The sequence below is a fragment of the Diadema setosum genome, chromosome 18 (genome assembly GCF_964275005.1).
Source record: "Diadema setosum chromosome 18, eeDiaSeto1, whole genome shotgun sequence".
NCBI lineage: Eukaryota > Metazoa > Echinodermata > Echinoidea > Diadematoida > Diadematidae > Diadema > Diadema setosum.
Window position 1 is genome coordinate 5,600,026 of NC_092702.1, and position 12,854 is coordinate 5,612,879.

Consider the following 12,854-nt stretch of genomic DNA (forward strand, 5'->3'; position numbering starts at 1 on the left):
TAGTGCACTATACCGTGAGCTACAGGAGCACAGGGCCGTGTGAAAGGCTGTGCATGTGGTGTGTTGGTCCTCGAGAGAGGCGGGCCGCTCCCTTCACTGTGTGTGCTCTTTTATATGCGGCATGCAAAAAGAGTACCGAACTCATGGGTCTTCGGTTCCAGAACACGCCCAGCTAGCCCATCAGTGCGTTGAGTTCCGTCAGTAGGGGGTGTGCATCGTCTGTGCTGTGAATGAATGAAGGAGGAAGAGAAGGTTGGGTCGATGTGTGGGCGGTGTAATCCGCGCGCAAAAGTACTCGTAGTCTTTTATCTCAGTCATCCATATAGAATGAACGTCACATGTGACAACTTTGTTTTGCTGCAAAATTATTTAAGAAAGGGATTTTAGGTTTGTTTTTTTCACAGTTCTTCTCCTCTTCCTTGTTTTCCTCTTCATTTTCCTCGCCTTTCACCCTAATCCTCATCCCGATTATTCTTGTCATTATCATCATCATCATCATCATCATCACCCCTTTATTGTTCTTCTCTGAAATTCCTGAATTCCGCTTTTTTTTCTCTCTCTTCTTCTCTTTCCCTATAATAATGATAAAGTTTGAGCTGGTTATGATAATGTTCGGATATTAGTATTGTCTGGGGCAAATAATTTTTCTTTTTATAAACAACAACTTTCCCTCCTACTTCTCTCCGTCTAAATTTCTTTCTTCTTTTCCCTCTCCTTTCTACATTTTCCTCCTTCTTTCCATTCTCCTATTACTTCTCCTCTCTTCTCATCCTCGTCCTCCTCTTTCTCCACACATTAATATTTCTTCTTCATTTCATTTTCGTTTATAACCATAGGCCTTCCATAGTAGACTGCACGAATTACAACGACAGGTCAGTGGTGTAAACGACAATATGTGTTTCACAAGGAAGTGAAGTCGATCTTAGATTTTTAAGATGGACATGGTATCAATGTGTGTGGATTCAAGGATATTCTTACTTCCAAATAAATATGAAAATTTCAGAAACTTTTCATGCAGGTATCTACGAAATGGGACGAAGACATTTTCTGTAAATTTTTAAAACTATTTGAAGTGGATTCTAAATATATCAGATAAAAAGTGAATATGATTTGAATTAAATCTAAACTTTTAATATCGACTTGAATGCTTCGTGAAGTAGAGTTTCACAGGGACAGACTTGCTTTTGATGTATTCAATACCACTGAACTCTGGTTGATACGGACGTCGGAAATACTATTCTACATTGTACTTACTATCCTCAGAGAGATTTTACACCACCTATATAGCGCGCCCTCTTCCATGGATGGTTGAACATCGGAGAGATCGAACGCCTCTTTTGTGTCAAGATGATGGAGAGTTATGACCTTTCCGAAATTTATGAAACAGATAGTGTAAATACGTTGATAGTGGTGCAAAATGTTAAACAAATTTCTTTTAAAATTATAATGATAAATAAATGAATAAATAAAAGAAGAAAAAAATAGGCCCACAGATATGTGGAGTTCTATACTCCGAACCAGTCAAACAGTGTCAAAGGGGTACGAGATTTTAATGATAAAACTTGCTTTGAACAAAATTAATGAATGCCCCTTCGTTTTTAAATTATTTGGCGTGCTCAGTCACTTTCGTATGTCATTATTTACTTACTGTACACATTCTACGATTATGTTTTATGTGTTACGTTCAATATGCTCATCGCAAAGACTAAATTGTGTTATGTTCTCAAAGAAACTTGATACATGATTATGATTATCATATTCAGTAGTATGATTATACTATCATTGTATCATTATCATCATCATCATTATCAATTCGCCATTCATGATATTAGTAGCATTAAATCCCTATAGATAACAAAGTACAGAGACCCTGTGCCTGTGGTTTACGCAGTGTATAAGTCTATATTTGTAGTTTTAATCTTTTCCCGTCAGCGGTGGCTTTTTTAATCATCTGTGTTATTATTTCACAATCACATAAAATCACAAAATTTGCAAATGATAAACCGTCATTACTGAAAAGGGAAAAACAAAGCCAAAACAAAACAAAAAAGAAAAAACCAAGAAGTCCCGTATTTCTTCACGTGACAAAAATGCACGACAAAACATTTAATAATTTGCTCACTTCCTTTCTTGGAAGTTCATGTTTATTGAAATCTAATTTTGTGTTTTGTTTCGGGTGGCCGGACGTGTGTTTGTATGTAATCATAATTGTTATCAGGAACGTGTTATCAAAAAAGATCGATATACTCCGTTACAACACAAAGGTAATTTGATTTGTTAAAACAAATTACCCAAATTATTTATCCTGTTTTAAGATCGTGCTGATAAACAATGACAAAAAAAAAAACCAAGATACTTTGATCATCACTTACTCCATACAACATTTTTAAACTCTTGCGAAGCCGGTAATTGAGATTGGCTGAAAGTATTTTGTCTTATGCATACACGGAGATATAATGCTATAATCAATTATTTCCAATATAAGATCTCGAGAATGCACTAAAACATTTAATACCATCACTCACGCAATGACTCCGTCAGTGATATTTCATCATGCATTTTCGTCTATTGTTAATGTACACATCAATTTTTGTGTGGAGATGGTTCAGTTCAATGACATTTGCTCCTGCGACAAATATTGCTCCCATGGAACATCTTACACACTCAGCCAAACATAAATTCTACCCACAAACATAATCCTAACCTTCATCCTAGTCCTCACATTGTATAAAACTATAGACCTAAAACCCTATCACCACCCTAACCCTAACCCTTATACAAGTCCTCAGAGAAAAATAAGACCGGATCTGTCGCAGGAGCAATGTATGTCCTGCGTCACGTGGTGTCTATGTACTGATTATGTATGTATGTATGTATGTATGTATGTATGTATGTATGTATGTATGTATCTATCTATCTATCTATCCATGTACTCTGAATCTATCGTCAATTCGGATTTAAGAACTCTATTTCATTTTGAAATGTTTTGGAATAACGAATCTGCGAAATAAGGGTTCAGTTCCCCTCCGAAATTGTAATAGATAACATTGATAGATAGATAGATAGATAAAGATAGAGATAGATAGAGGGGCAGATAAAAACATAGGCAGAGAGAGAGAGAGAGAGGGAGAGAGAGAAACAGACAGACAGAGAATTATTTTTTTTTTTCGGAGATTCATTCTGGTCTCAAGGTGGTCGCGGAGACATCTCCGCAACGTCTCCTTCAAGTCGCGGAGATTAACTAATTTTATTCGCGAGGTCTCCGAGACGTCTCCTCGACTTTGCGGAGACCCATTTGCGACCTACCGGAGAAGTCGCGGAAGACGTTATCATCTTACTGGGAGACGTCTCTGAAGTCGCCTTGGAGTCTCGGTGAGAGTGCAAGCCATTTTTAGGAATCTCGAGTAGCACGAATCGCTGCAGTCGCAACGACATCTCGTCCAGTGACACGCCCAAGCAGCCTTCCGCCTGTCGCTTTTTGTGTTAACTTTCTACGTGTACACCAAACACAAAACGTATCATTGAGCATCCACTAAAGCATCGCTATCACCTGCAGCAGCACCTGCCTGACCCGCACAACATATTATTTAGTTTTAATTAATTCATGTGGATTTCTCCCGATTTTCATGCCTTCAAGCTTCGCTTCACGGGTCAACCATTAAAACTTGTACAAACATGTACAAACATCAGTGATATAGCTTCATGATAAACCCATTAGATATAAACGTTGGAAAATGTATTTTGTTTTAAGTCTTATGCATTCGCCATACAACCCATTTGGAGAAGCCATTTCGTGGTACGAATTTGCGCATGAGCAGAAAAAGTAATTTACCATAACAGGCATATTGGTTTAAATTCACTGAGATAAACATCTGTGATGTAATGATTATTCATGTATCATAATAGTGCTTGCCAGCACAGTACCTGACAGCAACAAAATGTTCCTTAACGTCTATAGAATTTGGCAATAATAATAGTATAAAAGTATAGTTTTGTTACTTCATACAATGCATATGGAATGGTCATCTGATTTATGCAAATTCGTTCTTTATTATTTTGAACATGAATTCCATAAGCAAGGGCGCCGGAAGCGGGGGGGGGGGGGCAGGGGTGGCACTTGCCCCCCCAAACAAAATGTTGGGGGGGCAAAACGAGTTTTTGCCCCCCCCCCCCCCCCAAAGTGCCCCCTGTAACAAATAATTAATCACTGATTTAAAGATCAAAATGAACAGTAAAGGCATATTTCTTGTCTAAATGTAGTAATTTCATAACTGAAAATGCAAAAATTTTCGCCCCTAACGGGGCGATACACTAACAACATACAGTATTGTATCTATACACTAATAGGAACTTATGAGTAAATTTAGTGTATAGATGGTAGCCTCGTGTCCTCGAGTGTGCCCGCTGAAACATACCTTTAGTAAACCTTACATTTTTCGTTTTCTTCTTTGTTTTCTAGCATTATAAGAATATTTTTCATTGTTCGAGCGATGCGATCACGTTTAAGCTTTTCAGATAAATTGCAAAGTGAAAGTGGCTCGCTCGTTCTGCCCGTACTTATAGTAAAATGAAAAGTTTTCATAAGTTATTATCATAGTCCTTCGCAGTGATTTCTTTTACTATGTTTAATTCCTCAGAAATTTAATTTAAAATGCTCTATAAAAGCGACTTTTATACTCTGTTTTTACAAAAAGTCCCTACCGTGGGAGGGGGTATCCTCCTCCCACACCCTCCCCCGCTCGGTCGCTTCACTCCCTCGACGAGGATCTCACACCATCACATAATATACCCCCGTATGTTAAGATCATAGTCCTTCCAACTGATTTTTTTTCAATGTGTTAATTCCCTAGAAATTTGCTTTTAAATGTTCTATAAACGCGACTTTTATACTCTGTTTTCACAAAAAGTCCCTACCGTGGGAGGGGGTATCCCCCCTCCCACACCCTCCCCCTGCTCGGTCGCTTCGCTCCCTCGCCGAGGATCTCACACCATCACATTATTAAGTACTCCCGTATGTAATAATCATAGTCCTTCGCACTGATTATTTTTCACTATGTTTAATTCCTTAGAAATTTGCTTTTAAATGGTCTATAAACGCGACTTTTGTACCCTGTTTTACAAAAGCTCCCTACAGGTGGGGGGGGGGGGATCCCCCTTTCCACACCCCCTCTCCCCCCCCCCCCCCCGCTCGCTCGCTCCGCTCCCGCGCCGAGGATCTCACATCGCACATAAAATGTGCCCCCGTTGACATTTTGCCCCCCCAAAACCAGAAGTGTTCCGGCGCGCTTGTCCATAAGGTTACTTCGGGTAACCTTCTGCATAATTTCAGCTTGAAAAGAGTGAAGTGTATAACCAAGTTGGGGGGGGGGGGGGGGGGGAGGGGGACCCAAAATTTATTTTCTAAAATGTGCACATGAGCTAATTAAGAAATGGTGTATTCGTGTTCTCATATCTATTGAATACCACACCCATACTGTGAAGAGTGGCATAATGCTCTTATAATATGTTATCTTTTCATCAATCAAACATAATGTGATATATTGAGACTCTACAGTTTCGTTTCTGTATTTGACACGATAATATGAATCATATACGGTGTGAAACGAAAAATCTCATTACAATTAAGCTCTTCCCCAATTGTTGTTATTGGTTTTTTTCTCCATGGACAATAGTAAGCCTTAACAGTTAAGTTTGATTGAATCAATACCATCAACGCTTTATGTAATTTCATCTGTATACAGAATTGATTGAATCGAATGGAAAACCACGTATTTGCACTCTCTGGATGTGATACATAAACATTACCTTTTCCAGCTGATTTTGAGGTATTTGTATTGATCGCGTGATTTTATCTGGAATGATTTTTCAAAATAGTTAAATGACTCTGTGTGACGACTGAGTGCATATTTTCACCCCCGGCATACACTGATAAATAATAGGAAGATTATTTCCCCCCTATTTCGGAGACATATATAAAAGAAGAAATATGATGAAGATGAATTAGATGATATTATGACTTTTTAGAAGGCTATAAATGCTTTATTTACATAATTTCGCATAATATTTGCAGCGATGTTTGATTGCAAATCCTTTCAAAAAGGTAGATATTCTACCATTTGCTTTCTCTTTTCTCCTTTATAACAAATCATTGGTGAATTGCAAACAGTGTGTCAAATGCAAAAAAAAAAAAAAGAAAAAAAAAGGATGTACAGTCAATAGCGAAATACAATGTAAGGACTGGCGATTTTACTTACAGCAGTCCGGATAATTACGCATTTTAACAAAGTAATAGGAAGAAGTTATTTGCGACTCTGTATACATACAATCAACTTCACAGCAAATTATCTATGATTGACGTTATGAATGGAGGATGAGATGAGCATTGTCAGCAGGTATATTAAAGACACTTCTGTGCGGCTCGCTCATATTATGTATAAAAAGCACGCCTTATATCTGACCATTTTTTTTTTTTTAACTGGGCGACAAAGGAAGTGGTTGTAGTATATTTGATAGATGAAGTTGATCATGATGATGAAGAATGACATGAAGAAGAAAATGAATATGAATATAAGGATGAGGATGATGATGATGATGATGATGATGATGAGGAGGAGGAGGAGGAGGAGGAGGAGGAGGAGGAGCAACAGGAGGGGGAGGAGAAGAAGGAGGAGGAGGAGGAGGAGGAGGAGGAGGAGGAGGAGGAGAAAAAAGAGGGGGAGGAGGAGGAGGAGATGATGACGATCAAGAAAGAGAAGCCAGTTTATTTTTTTAGATTAGAGGACACAGACTCTTATGAAATTGTAAATTGTGCTATGCAACAGTTGAACATTCCAAAATTGGAGAAGTTCATTACAAGGCCATGATTACAAGACAGAACCTTTTTAAAAAAAAACAAAAAAACAAAACAAAACAAAACAATAAAACAGACATAAAAACCCTCGTTACCACCCGTGACGCCAGGCGACGAATTGTGCTCTTGATTCTGTGACCGCGCATTGCTATGGCAACAATTTGACATTGCTGACCTCGATCACTTCGATATTCCTAAATGTCGGGTTATGCTTTGGTTATCATATTTCACAATTCGGTGGGCTTGCGTGGATGAACGAGTTTTAGGTGAAGCTGTAAGAGCGTCAGTGTTATTGACAGAGCGCACCCACGAATTTCATATTGAAAGTTTGTATTGTATTATTGAAAGATGCACGCTAAATTGATTTTTAAAGTTACCGAGGCGGAACGAGTGATAGCAGAGGATAGTTTACAAGTTAATACAACCAAGTCACCCATTTGTGATTCGTTGAACAAATAAAAACTTTGACCTCGTGGAGCACAACTCTCCTCGGGCGATAAGTGCTGTAAAATCAATCACACCGACCGTTCGCCCCTTATGTGATGTCTGTTGACATTCAGGCTCATACAAACTCCACTCCTGTAGTGTAGAAGCTGTCTATTTTACTTGCAGACGTCGCCTGGCATCGTGGCCGTAGACCATTTCTTCTGGATGCCTGTTGGCCGAGGGATAAATACCGTACAATCACCGAGGAGCCGCCGCATCATCAGCAGTCTCCCCCGCGACCAGGGTTACAGGTATAGGTATGTACCTTGAGCATGACTTCACTATATAAAAACAATGTACAGATTACCGCAAGCAAGCAACCACTGCTGAGAACATCTACTGTCTAGCGTAAATCGGAATTCATTAAAAAATGGATTGTGCCGTGAGATGCGACGCATATAAAGAACACCGCGACTGCATTCCTTTTTTAGTGAGTGTGGTGAAGGAATACTCTGGATTTGTGCACGTACCGGTAATTGTTGCGGTAGTCTAGTGCATTCATGAACATTGTGTTAATATTAGAACGAGACAGTGATGCTAACGGGTCGGGTGCATTATTCTCGTGTTATTATAGATCTATATTGACAGAAATGTGTATTATGAATTGATTGTTGCTAGGAAACAAAATACACCATACCACTTTTCCATACCACTTCAGTTTCATCCAGGAAGAAATCCTACAATTGGCAGGGTCTTTTGGATCCGCTGAAATTGAAGTTTTGTTTCTTCTGTTGTTGAAGACTGATACTAAGTTGAGAGCAGCTACTAAATTCTGTGAAATATTCAATAATTAAGTTTCCTTAATAATAGAAAATACAACACAACCAGCCAAAGAAATCGGAGTTTATAATAGTTAACTGTATTTAGAGAGCATTAACTGATCTGAGGAGCCAGTGTTCCAGTTTATAGATCGTAGTTAAGGGAATGATGAATATATAAAAAATGATGTTACCAGATATGGGAGATGAAAAAAATTATGTCATCAATGCACAAAAGGATAATAATGAGGGTCAGATCAAGAATGATCCAACTGTTCTTGTTGTATTGTTTTCTGAGGACATCAGCGCATGGTACGTACTGGACCAGAACAGTGCATGCAATACCTCTAATGCCATAAATTCGAAGTCCATGTGTGAATGTTTTATGATCAAGGTTATCAAATGCTTTTGAGAGGTCCATAAACATGATAAATATACTGCCTTATCTCCCCATATACAAACATATCTGAATCAATATTTTAAAGGGTGTGTACAGTTCTGGTCGAGGTGAAGATTTAGCTTTTAACGTTTTGTGAGATATTCAGAAACCACTCTATGAGATGTCAAAGAGCATGCGGTTCTAATGGGTATCAAAAGTTTATTCGATGAAAATCGGTTTTGAAATGGCTGAGATATCCAAAAACAAGGTGAAACAAAGAGATACTAATAAAGTTGGGGCATGTCGCCTTTTATTATTAGCACTTTTTTGGATATCTCAGCCATTTGAAAACCAATCTTCATCAAATAAACGTTGAATCCTTCTCAAAATTACATGCGCTTTCATATTTCATAAGAGGCTTTTCATTATCTCACTTAGGAATGTTCAAAACATGAATCCCTACCTCAACCAGTACTGTACAGTCCCTTTAAACTTCACTGTTAAGTGTTTGTGATGAATGTTGTTACCAGTGTCTCCAGTGTGTGAAACAGAGTGTGATATGGCAAACACTACATGATGAATTGTCCTTGCAACAGACATAACATTGGAACAAATTGCCGTTTGGTTCAATTTCTTTATAGAGTGTTACCCTGCTGTTACAGCTCTTGATTCACCAGTGAAGGAAAAGCTAGTACAAAATATGAATTTACATCATCAAGCTTGTCTCTATGGTTTGACTGTATAGATGTCTGTATGTAGATACAAGTATGTATATGAAGTGTTTGAATGCAAAAAGTGGTACATACCATTTTCTATTTTTTGAAAGTAAGGTTATCATCAAATGGAGAAAAAAATAAAATATATATGATGTACCACACTTGTTACATCACAAGAAATATCTTGAAGATGCTCTTAAAGTTATTACATATATTTGAATAATTTTCTTCAGATTTTTTTTTTTGTCTTTTGTCTCAGATTGATAAAAAATTGATATCCATTTTTTGCATCTAAACTCTTTGAATATATATACTATATATATATATATATATATATATATATATATGAAGGGTTTGTTTGCAAAAACCAATAAGTCCATTTTTGAAGATTTTGAAGTACGATCTCTGTCATAAAGTACAAAATAATACCTTTTAAATGATATATTGGTCACTACATATAAAGGTATATTTTTGAAGTTATGGTCAAAAGAAGCAAAAATTTTCTTATTATTCTCTTTATTTTTCTTCACCTTTAATCGCAAATATCTCCATTTGGCAAATATGGACTTATCGGTTTTTGCAAACAAACTCTTCATATATATATATATATATACTGTATAAATACATATTATATATTATATATACAAAGAGAGAGAGAGATTATAAGAGATGTGTCTGTGTTTGTGTGTTTGTGTATATTATACTGTCAGTAATCTTTTGTGTAACCCTGACCACAGAAACACATGAGACATTATGTGGACTGAAGATGCGGTCACAGAAGGCATGTGTGGCCTCTAGGACATAAACCCAGTCAAGATGGAGGAGGCAAAAGAGGCCCAGGGCACATCACGGAGTAAAGAAGATGGCAGTGCCGGAGTCTCATCAGCAGATAATAGCACACAGGAGGCAAGTCACAGAAATTTTCAGTTTACTCTTTTGTAAACACTCACAGTATCCAGGAGCTTTCATCTTTCTTGAAAAAAAAAAATAATGCTCTGTAAAATATTGTTAATTATGGCCGTATATAGGGCCTATTTGTTTTTGCAACATAAACCTATTTTGCTGGTCATATGAATGGGTGCTCCAGAGTTATTTTGTGTACATTATGCATAGCTCAGATCTCTTGGACCACCAGTTGTAACCTTCAACACATTTACCGAGACATGCATAAATTATACTTGTACCTAAACTCGCTTAAACACACATAAATGCACACACATGTACACTTGTTCACAGATTCATACACACAAACATGCACATGCAATCTGCTCTTACAGTGAACATCAACATCTTTCATCATTTCATCCTCATCAAAATCTACATTGATATATCTTTCATCATTAGTAACTCTATGTTATTTTCATCATCAACAGCAATCCTTTGTTTGATGGCTCAGAGCAGGTCTTTGGAAGGCAGCTGATAACAAGACTAATAAATGAATAGTATGAATAAATAAATGCTGGTGAATAGAATTATGTGACAATGTCTATTTATTTCTGCCTCCTCTGAAAAACTATAGAAATGGACCAAGAGCAAGTCGTCCCCTCCAAGTAAGATTCCTGTTCGAACAAGTCCACACAGTCACTCACAGACTGGCACTCCGAAGGTAAGCTTAACCCGCTGAAGACTAGTCCCAAGTATGCTCAGGCAGGTGACTATGGGAAATGTGTGGATAGCAAAATCAAGGAGCTTCATGAGCCCGTCCTCAATGGTCTTAAATGCAATAGACGCGGCTGTATCTCATTTAAAAAAAAGTTGATAAGATAACAACTCTTGCTGGAATAGCAATTGTGATATGATTAGAACAAGAATCCAGCTACCTGATTGGCTGTTGCCATGAGAAGTTGCCTTGCCAACAGGACTTGTCATTCTAACATATTTTATGAAATGGGGCCCAGATTACTGACATGGTATATATATATATATTTAAACATTTTCTGTTATATAAACATGTAACACTTGAAGTGAAATATGCCAGCTTACTATAAACATAGATATAATTATACCAGGTAGAACCCTAAGTGTATTCATATTTTTCTTATCAGCATCCTGTGCACTTGTTTGATACAAATAGTTGTATTGTGGGGCAGTTCAACAACATAACAGCTACAATTAAAATCAAAAGAGGCACTTTGGTCTATCAAGTCATGTTGAAATGAGGTTTGGATGGGAAACTATTGATAATAAATGAGACTGTGTTAATGGCTTAAGCGGAATCTACCATCAACTTTAATGCCACATAATTTGTAGAGGTTGAAATGAAATTTGATTGCTTCTTGAATTACTGATTAACCAAGAGAAAACATACCAGTGAAATTGTCATGTTTTAAGGCCTTAGGTAAAACAGAATTAAATTGTAATCTGCATTGCGAACACCTTGACATTTTTGGGTAATTTGTCTCACAGAAAAGGAGTGTGTCACCCAGAATTCCTAGGCTGACTCTGAGTAGGGCCAGTCCACCACAACTATCATCCCCAACTTCTCAACTCTCGGGGTCCAACAACAAGGTATGCAACTTTCATAGCAAAGTACTGCCTTGTACAAAATATTTAATATATAATAGCGCTCAATGCTTAATTTTGTTTGTGCTCAAATGAATGTTTCTTGTTTTATTTTGTTTGTTTCTTACTGGCCTAAAGCCACTGTGCCCAGCTATTAATCACAGAAACTAGAATCTTGTTTGAAAAAAGAAATACATGAAACAAGAACCAGGCAACAATTTACATTTTATCATGCCCAGAACAGTTCAAATAAGATATGCACACACACACATACTCACTATTACACACACAGACACACACACACACTTTTTTCCCCTTGATATTCATTGATTTCATTCAAATCATTCGTGAATCAACCCATTCTGGGTGTAACATGAACAAATACATTACAAATACAATTAAAAACACAAACAAATCCATTTTTCAATTAATATTGCAAAAATCTCTCTTTAACATAAATATCTCGATTATGAATCAGTCCCACTGATAATTCTTCACAAGAAAATATTGACATATGCCAAACATATATCCCTTGAATATATCTATCATATAACTCATACCTACTTACAACAGCATATACATAAAAAAATACATTATACAAATCTAAAATGAAATCATTCATAAACACACACGCACACACACAAACACACACAAGAAATTAGAACAAAGCTTTAGGGGCACACAAAAGCTTCTTTACCCCAGTTCCTTCCCAGCCTGCATGCTCATCAAAGCTATAAAAAAAGTACTCTGCCCTGGGCATACTCAATGATATGAAACAAGAACAGATTGATACTTAAGGCATTTATTATGGTTATTGGAGTTACAACATATATGAAATCAGTGGGAAGTAGTTGTTTTTCAGAGCAAGAGGTTAAACAGCAGGATGAACATGTTTCATTTGCAGATTGCAAGAGTGTCATCACCCATCCCACGACAAAGTAATGGGAGATCATCTCATGCCTCCCACAGAAGTATAAATGATGGTGACCCTAATATCAGCACAGAGCGGTCCATTACACCAACTTCTCTTGATGTGTCATGGGCGTCCCTTGAAGAAATTGATAAAGATGTGGTAAATTGATTTGCAATCTTATATCTCAATCTTTAAATAGTGTGTGAGGTATCTTTGATTTCTTTATAGTTGGTATCATTGCCCTCTTCAC

General features: G+C 37.2%; 1 protein-coding gene across 1 annotated transcript in view; it reads left to right on the top strand.

The window, feature by feature from the left end:
• Positions 1-10,005: 10,005 nt before the first annotated feature.
• LOC140241948 (uncharacterized) overlaps positions 10,006-12,854 on the top strand; it is a 44,296-nt gene continuing 41,447 nt past the window's right edge. Inside the window, exons 1-3 of the mRNA XM_072321694.1 lie at positions 10,006-10,095; positions 10,709-10,795; positions 11,596-11,697. Coding sequence (XP_072177795.1) covers positions 10,006-10,095; positions 10,709-10,795; positions 11,596-11,697 — 279 coding nt within the window. The remainder of the gene's footprint in view (positions 10,096-10,708; positions 10,796-11,595; positions 11,698-12,854) is intronic.